At 40.8% G+C, this 13475-nt stretch overlaps 1 protein-coding gene across 1 annotated transcript in view; it reads right to left on the bottom strand.

The window, feature by feature from the left end:
• Positions 1–13475, bottom strand: part of LOC136361252 (plexin-B2-like) — a 171039-nt gene that overhangs the window by 106334 nt on the left and 51230 nt on the right. Inside the window, 1 exon segment of the mRNA XM_066319029.1 lies at positions 6510–6576. Within this exon segment, the coding sequence (XP_066175126.1) occupies positions 6510–6511 (2 nt within the window). The 5' untranslated portion in view covers positions 6512–6576.

Below are 13475 nucleotides of genomic sequence, written 5' to 3'. Positions count from 1 at the left end.
CTTCTTTGGGAGTTTAGAATAATAACCCAAATGGGCAACTCCACCTGCTTATTCTGTGAAATACCATAGGCTGACACATGGATCTGAGCGAGTTACATTACCTTCCATTCCTGTAGCACACTAGAAGGAAGAAACCTGCTGCAGTGTGGGTGATAGTCATGCAGTTTTATTCACCAGTCTTTACAGTAAGAAAAGGACAACAGTCTAGGCTGGCACCTTTGGCAGAAATTTTTCAATGAATCTCCTCTTTGAATCCCCCTAAAACTTCAGATTGGGCTTTAATATGACAAAGAGTTTATGTGAAGCCCTATTTTACTGCACCCAGCCTTTTTGCTTGGCTTCTCTAGACTTGGGTAAACTGCTTTTTGCCTTCTCTTGATCTCCCCAGGATGCAGCAGCCCTTGCCAAAAATAATTTTCCTTCACAATCCCTTTGCAGAGGTTTGCACTGTTTTAATGCTGCAGCATCACATATCCTTTTAATCCCTGCCTACACATTTTAACATTTCAAACACATGATTATTTATAAGCAAAATGCCACCAGGGCATTGGTGAGGTAAAATGGTTTAGTGGGGACTGAAACTGGGGAGAGGGGAGGGTGAGTCATCATTTGGTGGTTTTAATCCTTCACTCCTCCTCTGTCGGGCTTTGTTATTAGAAGTAGCATTTACTCACTTTGAGCAGGGCCAAGACAGCAAACAAATTCTCTGAATTTGAAAGCCAAACAATTCCAACTCCTAATTCAGCCATGCACGCCCCTCTCCAGGCTGTTCAATCCCTTGAGACCCCTTTTTTGTAGCCCAGCCTTTTCCCTCCTTTAAGTGCCAACTCATCCACAGCCTTTGGCCAGGGTTTTGTGCATTCCCACCTGCTCCTGCCATGGGGAGAACAGCCTGGGATGGAGTGACGCCATCCTGAAGTTTTGTGTTGTATTCAGGGCTGGGCATTGCCACAGCAAATGGAGCAAACAGGTTACAAAAACTGTTTTGCACAGACAAAGCGAGGCACTTGACAATCACCGCCACTCCAACTCAAACACCATTTGGAAACAAGTTGCACTGCACACTCAAGGGGAGACGGCGTTGTTCAGAATCTCCTTTCCCTTTCACTCGTTGCTCAATAGAGCAGCAAAAAAAATTTGTGGTCCAGCCCAATTATAACACTCTGCTGATGCTGTAACAAAAGGAGAGGGAGCCATGGCAGAAATAACAAGATAACCTGCATTTCTAATGGAAGCAACAGCAGGAGGTAGAAGAATTAATTTCTGTCACACACCATTTTTCTTTTCACTTCAAGCACCTTCTCCCTCTCTAAAAACTCCTTCTATACACTTCTGCTAAAAAAAAATAAAAATCATTGAAGACTGATCCTCCCAAGACTACCTATACCTCTTACTTTTTCCAGTTTTGAGAAACAGCTCTGCCTTAAGGTACAGGAGCTGGGCATTGCAGGGGCCTGAGCCCAGCCTGGGAATTCTGGGAATTGGCAACATCTATGGTCCAGCTCTAGGCTTTTTAGGGCTGCTTAAGTTTGGAAAAAGCCTTTTAAGTGTGGATGCCTCAGGTTCAGCTGCCATATATACTCATGTTTCTTCACCAAAATACTAGCACTCAGTTTCAAAAGAGTGAGTACTCTGGAGTTCTAAGCATAATTTAGGCCAACTAAGAATATGAAGAACCTTTGAGAATTAGACTACTTATTTCAGTAAATTAACTAGGTAGCAACTGTGAAAATGCTGATGTTAGACAGTCTTTAGCTTCCTGGGCTATAAATGGATGTAATTTTTACTTACCTGACAGGTGTGTCATGAGAATTAGCTAATATTGACACTTTGATCTTTAAAATGCTTTGCCAAGTATTAATTAAGGAAGGACCATTTTGCATTTAAAATACCAAGTATTTTGAAGTTGAATTTGTCTCCATCCCTCTCCTAAAATGGTAAACAACCTACTGTTGGTTTTTCTACATATTCCCCAGGAGATCAGTTCAGAAAAACATGAGAAAGGAAGACTGACATGCAGGTCTGTGTTTCAAGGAGGATGAATAAATACCTCTAAATAAATAGCTGTATTTTGTTGTAAGGATCTTCTCTCCTTCTAGCCAAACCCATAGATTAAGTGTTACTGGATTAGGGAGAAAGGTCACTCATACCCTCCAATAAACCACTTTTTAATAACTAACTTACAAGGGTTTTTTTTTTTACAAGGCAAGTCTCAAAGTGAACTATGAGAAGTACATAACATATTTCAGATATTGGAGTCTGCAACTACTGGTTAAGTGTGGCCTCATTTCTCTATAGAGGGAAAGGTGCCAACATATGGGCAAAACTCTATTACAGTTCATCTGCAGTGATATGAAATATGTACTGAGTTGTGCAATGCTTTTGTTAGATGGGAATAACATCCTGCAGGCTTCTGCTGGAGAGAAATGGAGAGCCAAGGCTTCCAGCTCTCTCCTAGTGACTCTGTGCTCAATAAGGGCAGGAGTTTCACCATGGGCACTCTCATTGCAAAGATCTAGCAGCAAATCCATGACATTTGGCCTTTACCTGACCCAGAGAATATAAACTCCGATTAGAGGGAAATAAAAGATTGTATTTGATAGCATGTGAGAAAACAGCAGCATAAATAAGTCTCCACAACAAGCTGCTCTACACACCCTGGAGAGATCATTATGCAGGGCTTTGCTGTGGTTGCTACTGCTGGTGGTTACAGCCTGACCTGGTGTCACAGGCTACTCGTGCTGGTGGTGCAGAGATGTCATCTCCCCTGGACCTGGAGTGTTCTCCTTAAAGTTAGCCAGGCAACACAGGGAGGACTGAGATGGAGGGAAAGAAAAAACAGACAGGACATAGGAACTGGAAGAGAGGCCAGAAATCACGTGCATGAAGACAGATGCAACCCATGTGTAGTGTCCCTTTGGCACGCCCTTTGGGGTCTGAGTGTGACAGTGGCAGAAGTGCTGAAGGAATTTTGCAATGTCACGTTCTTGCCCCCTGCCCAAGGCATGCAGAAGATACAGAACAATTTTTACCCGTTTTGGTGATTTCAGTCTCACAGATCTGAAGATGTGTCTTAGAGGTGATTCTGGGGACTAAAGTCTGATTGATGGTCATGTAGAGAATTAAAATCCCTTCTGTGACTCCTTCATGATAATCTCTATAATGGGAGATTGCCTCCCCTGTTTCCCTGCCTCATTTCATGCACAGCACAGACATTACTTAATGAACTAGTAACTTCTAAATATTTATTTTTCTCCTTATTATCAAGTGTGCTTCTCTGCTTTATTTACCACGTTCAAATGTAACTGAGAATTATTTATAGCATTCACAATACAGGAGCCAAGCTCTTATAAATGATAATTAATTTTACAGTTGCCAGTTGGATCCTGAAACTAAGGTGGACAATTTTGAGTCGGACACTGGTTTTGAGAAGACATTTTATAATTCTAGAAGTCTAAAAAGCATCTCTGTAGACCTCCCAGGAAGAACCTGCCTACCAGCTAGCAGAGCCTAGTGACAGCACATGACATGATGTGGTCCTCACCCTTCCCAAGGGTGTTTGAATCAGGCTATTTATGATGCCAGTGCACACTTTTATATAAGAAATATTGCCGAGAACAGGGGAAAAACACTCAGTGCTACATTAAGAACTAGTTCCTGGGAGTGTAGATTACAAAATGTGCAGTGAGAGCCTAATTTTGGTGTCTAATCAGGGCTGAGTGTTCTTCCCCTCATCCTGTGCACTCTCTTGCCTGTGCTCTACTTGATGGTGCCTGATTCCCTAAGGCACACACTCCCCTTCCTCCTTGCAGTCACTGCCTCAAGATTATTTTGATGTATCATCAGCATAATTCAACACAATTGGCTTTGCATCATCTCCACCAGTCCATTTTATGTTTTTCCTAGCCTTTCCTTATTTTTAAATGGAACACCCCCCTCACTCTCTCTGTTTCTTTCCCCCTCTCTGTGAGGTAAAGAAACACAGTAAGCCAACATTCCACTGGATTTATCCAGCATTCCAGCTTGGTCTTTTATCTCTGTGAAAGGTCCAGAATTTCACTGGATGAGAATGAGGAAGAGCAAGTTTATTCCATCTTCTGGCTTTATGGGCAAGCAAAGCCAAAATTCTACCAGTTATTCTGCCAAACCATTACAATGTATTCAAGCCAAGTTTCAAATTTAATTTTCGATTTTGACCAAACAAAAAAATTTAATAAATGTTTCTAGATCAAAATGGATGATTATAAGAGTATAAGGTGCTGGATTTCACAGATTCAGGGCTCTACCTCCAGTTTGTGAGTGGCTGCAGGTAAAGCCACTGCTCCTCTTGGTTCCCATGAGGCCCTTTAATCCCTCCCTTCAGTTTTGCTGTCTTTGTATATGAGAATATCTCCATAGCCACTTTTGAGATACAAAGCTAAAACTGAACATGAAAAGGTATTTTCTCCTCTGCACAAAAACTTGTTAATTTGGTATTGCTGCAAAAATCCTGGCCAATGTGAGGCAAGTTAATTTTTGAAAATGATTGATGAAGAATAAATCTCTAATTTTATTGTCAGATACCTGTAAGAGCCAGATCAAAAAGAAGGTTTATATTTAGGAGTTCAGACTACATTTGCACAAAATCAAAAGATCAGAAAAATAACATATATTAGTGATATTATTAATTTTTATATGAAGGACAAAATGCTAGCATCTTTTTTCATAGGATGTGCTCATTCCTCTGCCAGTTTCAGGATCAGCTAATAATCACACTGCCAATATTATACTCCTCAGTTTCCTGAAACACAGCTCTACTTCATGTATTTTAGTTGTTGCCACATAAATACATGAAATGTCATTTTAACTGGGCAGATATCTTTTACAGTTCAACTGATACTCAAGTGCTGCTCTCCTGCTAAACAGGCCCTTAAAAACTACAAAGAAACCAACAATATTCTGCTTATTTCACAAAAATGGGAACCATTGATGACCCTTTTCAAGTTTCCCAGAAGTAACAGTCGAAGATCCAGTGGTGAGAAAAATGTGAAAGGAACTGACAAAAACTTTTTGACATGTACAGACTCATCACACACATGGGATAGTTCAAGAAGTGTCACTGGCCTGAAGAGGCTCATTTGAAACGTATTTTTAGGATCTGGAAGCAACTAAAGTGACTGGTCCCAGTAAATGACTTCAAACTGCATTGTTTTGCTCAACACACATTGGAAGGTTTTAAAGGACTTGATTTTATGCTTTATAAGCCTACATCCATTTCAAATGGGCCAGCCACTAGTAATGTAAGTACAATGTTGTCAAATCTGAGGTTCTACATTTCAAGCCATCCCATATCAGTAGACAACTCTATATAAACCAGAGAGCACTTTGCAATGCTACAAGCAGCTCCTGCAGTTTTCAGTACCACTGGTCAGCCAGTAATAATTGAAGGCAAGTTTATAAAACCTGAAAAGCTAGAATTACAACTGTCCCAGCTTGTTAAGACATTTAAGACATAATCACTGTCCTCTTTTAACATCTAAGTCATTAATTCTATACTTTGTTCAGCCTTTGGAGAGGCTTAGTTGACTGCTTCCAAGCTCATCAGTCAGGCTCTGGGAAAAGGAAGGTGAGATCGTGGGAAAAATGTAATATGAAAAAAAATAAACCAAAACACTGGAATGAATCTGTGGTAGCTAAAAGTTCATGACTATCACTGCCCTGCACATCAGAGCCACTCAAAGCCTCCTGGGGAATGACTTGCAGAGACACAGCTCTGGCTCATACACAAATACATACATACAAACACACACGTGCAGGCACACAATTAGGGGGTTCACATTATTATGAAATACAGCTAAGGAAGGAAATTACTTCAAGGAAAATAATGGCGTATTTGCCAGCAAAGTAAAAGATTCAAGAGGTTCTAGAAAATGAACCAAAGCTCTTATTGTTAGAGAACTATTGACTCCAGATTGGAAAAAGTGACCTCAAGTGAGCAATGATGTACTTAGGCTGGAACTTGCAGCTGCTGTATTTCACTCCAAATTGAATTGCCAATCCACAGTGCAATCTCTTTCTACTCTAATCTCACATCTTTGGGGCAAGTATACAAAAAATACTATATACAGGCTGCATTATTCCAAGGTAGACCAAATTCCCTTGGAAATGGAAAATATGTCTGCATTACTGAATTTAAAAATCCCTGTGGGTATTTATATGGGAATAGTGTTTTTTTTCTTTTTAAGGGTGCTTAGTGACAACTTCATGTTGTCATTTTTTCCTGCAAATAGTTCTTAAGCATGCAGGTGACTAATAGCATGATGAGACCCCCATTAAAAAGCATTTAGGCATATATTAGCCTACAGACCCACATAATAGATATTCTATCCCACAGACACACGTATGCACAGTGATCAGATCCTGCATTCTCGCCATAATAAAAGTGGCTGCCAATTTAGCATGATTTATAATATCACCAATGTCAACGGTTTGCAAACATAAATAATTGACACGTGCTGTGAAAGACTTACATTCACTTTTCCACTAAGTCTTCTTCACTATAATCAAGTTATTTTCCAGGACAGTTTAATCTTCTTACTAAATAAAAAAAAAAAAAAAAAGGCAACAATTAAAAATATATTCATATGCATTAAGCTATGTTCAAGCACATTAAATTTATGAACTTTAAAATATAGATTTTTTTTTTAGATCATCTACAGAGTAATATAAACTTGTAATCTGTTTATATATAGTCAGTTTTATTACATTTTAAACACAACTTTATGACACTATAACTTTCCATCCTGAAGCTAAATGGGGCGATGTTTAGTATTTCAATAGCTGCTCAGATAATAAATCAGATGGACAGTTGCTCACAGATGTACAACTAATTACTGAAGAACTGAGAGTTAAACTGATGTATTTACCCAAAAGAAAGCCTAGCATTCCAGATGGGTTATTGTATGACTCTAGCCAGAGCTTGAACATGCTCTGATCAGTGGCAGCACTTGACACCTCCCCATCCCAAACACTCAAGAATGGAAAAGAAGGAAAGTCTGTCCCTTTAGGGAAGGATAAAATACCATCAGATATTTTTAAACATTCACTGTATATGCTGAGAAGTGATAAAAAGGGTTCACGTAGATTGTTCAACATAAATGTGAAGACGACAACTGTCCTCACAAAAATATCCCAGGCAATAGACATAGTGAGTGTTGTATGCCTCAACCTGTTCCTGACACAGAATTATTTCTCAGCTGCTTTTAGCAAAGCATGCAATGAACAAACAGTTTGCAGCACAAGCCAACACATGTACTAAAAGACCAACACATGAACTAAAAGACCACCACATGTACTATAAGACCACCACATGGCAGTTCCCAGGTAAGAGAGCCCAAACACCTGGCAAAATCCACCACCTTTTCTCCAAAGCCATCTCATCTCATCTGAACATGACTTTTAGATTCATGTAACACTGGCTTTCAGGGAAGTAAGACACAAACATCAGCAGGACTTTTATTTTCCCTTCATGTTCCTTGAGGCTGCTCAGTCCTACACCAAACTTATTTTGCTAATGTTCCATGAGATTTAATTTCCTGTGTTCATACCCTATATCTAGTTGCTTTGGGAAGATGTTCTTTAAGACTATATACATTCTTCTCTTTGCAGGGGAAAGCTGTATCAGGGAACAACCCTCACTGGGTACTGGATGAATATGGATGTTCAGCAAAATTGTGAGATAAGGCATATGGGAGAAGGGCTGGGTGAGATATTTAGACCACAGCTGCATGACACAGCCTGACTGCAGAGTGTAGGATTGGACTGAGGAAGGTCGTAGGAGGGAAGTGGAAGTAAAGCAGCCAAGCCAAAAGACAAACAGACAAAAATATTAGACTGTAGAACCAAGGTAAAGGTCAGATTTCTTTCTGTGTCTTACCAACAACAGGAAAAACAGATCTGGTGCAACTGAAACATGTAAAGGAAAAGAAAATTCAGAAGTAAAAGGAAGTACAAAGGCATGTGAACCATTATCATCCTGTCAACAGTCAAGAAGGAAGGAGGTGGAGGCACTCAGCAAGGAAACAAGACTTGATCCTGCTGAGAAGTTTGCTTTATATATCCATGTTTTCTCTTTCCTTACAACCATTTTTGCAAGCATTGCTGAACAGTAATTTAGGCACGTCTTGCACAGTTGGTTCACCTCCCAGCTTCGCAGATGCCAGAACTAAGGTGGATGGAAATTAGTATTTGGCTGAGCCTGGAAAAGTAATCAGATGCTGCCAACCCTAACTGTTATGTCCAGCCAGCTATACCCCCCATAATAAAGGTATTAATAAAGGTATATCCTTTACTGAAAATATCAGGAATGTATTTATTGAGAAAACTGGTTCAGCCATAACCCAGAACCTGGCACAGAGTCATCTAACTACTTATGTGGCAGTTCTCACATGGATACACCAGGCATTTCAGTCTGTAGTTCAGCTGTGCCAGAGAACGATGCTACCAAATTGTATTCAATTTTCTGTGTTGTGAAATTGGAAGCCTTTTTTAGTAAGAGGCTTGGGACACAAGCCAGAAATCTCACTCACTGTCTCCCTGTGTATTCAGACTGAGTCATCAGATTTTCCATGTTGCTCCACTCAAAAGGCACACTGCTTTGGATGGACACAGGTGGTACCATCTGCCACAAGGCTTCTTCGGTTTGTTTGGGTTTGTTTCTTCCTTCTGCCTCCTGCTCATAGCACAACAGCTCTTTTTCAGTATCTCACACTGGATCTGGTCTTTCATGGTATGGGTCTGGCCAGTCAAAATGGACTGCTTGAACTAAAGGAACTTCAATGCATATTGGTAGCAGCTGGAGGCACTTGCAGACTGACCTGAGGCAAAAACTACTGGGACAGAACAGGGGAATTGTTCTTTAAAGATGACAGAACCCATGAGCACGACAGAGCTCGTGGGTAAGGGGATGGTCACATAAATCACCTTCAGTCTAACAAGGCTAATCTTCCTGTTTCTTCTCTCTCCACTGGCTTGACAGAAAGAGTCCTGCCATGGATTGCCTTTTGGGTTAGGAATCAATCTTCCCTGAATTGCGTTTTGGAGAGGACTCCCTCTCCCCTCCATAACCCACAGAGGGCAGCCAGAGATTAGACTACTTTAAGCTCTTATCCTGTCTCAATCTGAACTAGCTTAATTGCTCCCACCTTTCCCATGGCACAATTTCTGCCTTTCAAATCAAAATACACCTATTTGGGGAAAGGATGAAATGCACCCTGTATGGCCAATGACCCATGAGAAACAGGATAACTGGGAACAACCTCCCCACCATGCAAGTGCCCTCTCCCTCTTGAGGCAGCTGCACTTCTTCATTCAGGTCTCAGATGCCATCATTTCAAACAGATGACAAACTCAGGCTGACTGGTTGTGTCCAAGTGCAAAATTTTGCAGGCAGGTAACATGCTGCCCTGGCACTGCAACTGCCAGGGAGATAATGGCTTCTGAAAGCAGCAAAGAACAAACTGTGACACTTGTTCTGCAGTGCCTAAAGCTGATGCTGCTGGAAGTGTGGCTAAGAACATACTGAGTTCTCTCTTTTTTTTTTTTTTTTTTATGTTTTCTTCTAGAGCTAAAAACAGATCATAAAGCACTTTTCTTTGAGGAAGGTTTTTGTTTGTTTGTTAAAAAGGGCAAGCACTGGGTCAGGGATCGAAAGCTGCGCTATCCGGTTCCCAGACACAAACCATATTCCCCCGAGCCCTCAGCTATATGGAACATATGGAGCAGATACTTTTTGTAGACTTTTACACACCCATGGAACTTTTATCTGGCTGTTGAGCTAACAAGCACAGTGCCCTTGATGGGATGGAGCATATAGGATAAAATACATACTGCTTTTTGAGCTGAATTTTGAGAATGGATCTTCCCATTTCAGTGTTGGGAATGTGACATTACAATACCGAGACCATGTTCACATAGAAACAGGACACAGAATTTAATATTAAAAACTTCAGGGTGATATCTGAAGTCAACCTAATACTTTAAACATTGCAGTGTATTGACATCTCTAATTAACTCAGTTTCACACAGTATCTGGCTAATGCATTTTCTTCCCTCACCTTTAATTCTCTAGCTTACATGACTCTTGGTCATCTCTATTCTGCTCTCTCTGCCTCCTTGACCACAGACGAGGTTTCACTTCGAGCAAATGAGCTCTTGAGTTTTATTACTGCCCTCCTTTCTCCTCTGCTTGGCTCACTACTATTCTCTTGGCTGGCTCTAGACAACACTTTTTCACAATGTGAGGACACTGACTTTTTTTTTTTTTTTTTTTTGAAGCTTCTCCCTTTCTTTTGAGAGCAAACAGAGCCAAGGCCGTGACACATCACCTCCATGCAAGGGGACCTATTTGTGCAACCTGGTGTTCTCCCAGCAATGCAGGATGCTCCCCAAGTCATGAGCATCACCTAGCACAGGGCACAGGAGACAGAGCAGCATTACACAGCAGCACAGTGTTTACTCCTAGTTTTCCAAGAATTCAGCATAATCCTGGCACAGCCAAAGTTTTTGAATTACCCAGTGTCCTGGTGTCATGCAGAATAGAGTTAATTTTTTTTTTTTTTTGCAGTAGCTGTGAGGGCACAGAGCTTGCAGCTGTGTGGGTATGTCTAAATTGTTATTTTATACCATCCACATAATCACTGGTGCAGGCAGGGGTGGAAGGGAATTGGAAATAAGGGACTCATATTCCAGGAAGGAAAGTGTGGCTTTGGGTCACACAAATGAGTGGCAGGTTGGCCATTGTTCATTTTCTCAGGATTGCACCACCTCAGGTTGCTTAGTGAGCATTTATTTCCAAGCAAATCACCCTCTTTTTGCATACTTTTGCTATTAATATTGTTACTCCAACTGCTCGTTTTTGTATTTCATTGCTGTTTCCAGTAAATTGTTTCTTATCTCAACCTGTCATTTCCCTCTTTTTATGTCTCCAATTCTCAATTCCACCCCTGGAGTGGGAAGGGGAAAGAAAGTGAGGTGAGCAAGTGAGTGGTTGGTTTGGGAAGTTTTGGGGGTACAGGCATTTATCTCGGGTATGCTGTTCCATTTCTAAACCATGACACCCAGGATTCAAAATTAAACAAAGATCACAAATTCAGTTTTCCCTTCCTACTTCAGTTTTCACTTTCCTACTCCTCTGAAGTCCTAAAACAGTATCACTGCTTCCCTCTGCTCTCAATTCTCATACAGTCCTCTTTTTCTTTGATCCTTTGGCCTCCGTGGGACCGGGAAGAGAAGAGGCAAAGAAACATATGGGAACATGAAGCAGACTGCCATCTGTGTTTGTGTTGGCCCTAAAAGCCAATATAAACACTGACCAGTGAGACTAGTTTGCATTCACCGGCCAGTTTCAAGGTACTGAAGTAGCCCAATCATTTAAAAATACGAGAATTATTAGGAATCCTGTGTTATTCTGGTGTTATGCAGACTTACAGATAGCTCTGTGTTTGCCATGAGATATTCTACAGCTGCTGCTTTGGTTTAAAACAACCCCAGCCACACCAAGCATCCCCTCCTCACAACACAGTTGTTAACTACTAACTGAAGAGCACAAAAATTCACCCAAATTGTTCTACAACCATTACTGCTCAATCAAGGTAAATGGTGCAACATCCAAGAACACTGCTCCAGAGCCTCACACCTCAAAAAAAGAAAAGCAGTGTCTGTTATATTACATTCTCCCTTTCATCTTCATGTCACTGAAGGTATTCCACAGGCAGTTTTACTTCTGACAGCACTGATTTTCAATCAATCTGCTCTTGCCTGGATTTGAAATAGAATAGTACATGAAATTGGATCCTGGTAGCCTCAAACATGCCCAGGCTTGCACAAGAGGTTAAACAAAAGGAGAAAGAAGGGGATTTTTTAAACACAGGGTGCTAGTAAAACTGATTTTAAAGTGCCACTTCATTTCTCTCCACTGGAAGTAATATATGACCTCTATAAAGTCTTTTATACTAAGTTCTTGAAATTCTTCATTTACACAATGCCATTGGTGTTCACCTTACCTTAGAAATACACATTTTAATAGTCAACCAAAGTGACACAAACCACCAAGGTAAATAAGACTACTTTCAAATTGGCTTCACTACCTTTTCCCATATATCTGCCAAGCCAGGGCCTGGTCCTGCAGTCTCTTTCATCATGCACTCAATGCTCACACAAGAATTTGTAGGTTTACTCCTTGAATTACAGAATGCAGCCTGCCTTATTGGAAAAAGGAAAAAAAGAAATGGGTGTGAGAGTGAAAAAGGAGAGGAAAACACGAGATGTGTAAGAAATAAAAAGCAGCAAAGATTGTTAGTGAGAAAGTAAACAGTTTGGGGGAGGAAGGTGTTTGAATAACTCATTTTTTTTCTTTTTCTCTTTTCTTTTAGTGTATATTAATAAAATAAATCTATCTGTTTTTACTTTTAAGTTGTACCTGTTTTGTCTTTTTCTCCCAAAGTCCCATCTCCCAATTAATAAATAAAATTTGGCAAATGTGAAACCACGACAATGGGGAATGAGGCATGGGTAAGAGAGAAAAAGAGACATAAGGAGAGAGCAGCAAATAATGGTGAGGAAAACAAGAGGAAAGGCATAAAGGAATGAAAAGCTTCTCCTGAGCACTGTAGGGCATTAAATGTGCTCATATGACATTGAACAGAGGAGAAAGCACAGGAAGAAGCGGAGAGGTGAGAATTTTATTTTTAATTTTATTTTTAATTTTATTTTTAAAGTAAGAAACACCAAAAGTTGACTCCTTCGTCATCCTGAACTGAGATGTCCACTCCTCTGAAGTGGGGTATGAAAGGTGTAAGGACTACTGGCAGGTGGGCCAGGCAAGCCTCACCTGAGACCAGTGGATGGATCAGTGAAGTTTCCAGTGTCTTCTTCCATAGGGACTGATTTTCCCATGCCCATTGCACTGCAAATTTAATTCTTTTGTTTGTTTCTAAAAGTGGGGAAAGGAACAGCTACAAAGGCTGGTTGGAAGCTTGAGTGAGATTTTATCGTCCCCACTGAGAAATGTACAAAAATCACAACTTTCTCATTAATACAGCAGTGGCCTGCCTGTGCCTCTCGCTGAACAGATCAGAGAGCATCACAGCAATCCAATGTTATAACACCAGGAATGTCTCATTTGTCCATCCAACCCCATGAACAAGGTGAATCTCAGCCTAATTGCAAGCAATATAAAACCACTTTCCTCTTTCAGCTCAGCCAGAAGGGCTCTTCTCATCTTCAGTGCCTCTCAGAGAATCAGCCTGATTCTCTGCACACTCTCCTTGGCTTTCTCTGGGACTTTTCCTCCTAATCTGGAATCCTTCGGAGCTGGGAACTGGACCCCCTGCCTCAGTTCCCATCCTCTGCAGTGATTTGTGTTAGCAAGGCAAGCCATACACCCTGACCCTGATCCCTTCAGAGCAAAACAAACCAAAAAACCCCTTCACACACCC

The sequence above is a fragment of the Sylvia atricapilla genome, chromosome 5 (genome assembly GCF_009819655.1).
Source record: "Sylvia atricapilla isolate bSylAtr1 chromosome 5, bSylAtr1.pri, whole genome shotgun sequence".
NCBI lineage: Eukaryota > Metazoa > Chordata > Aves > Passeriformes > Sylviidae > Sylvia > Sylvia atricapilla.
The sequence above is the reverse complement of the archived record's forward strand: the minus strand, read 5'-3'. Positions and strand labels throughout refer to the sequence as shown.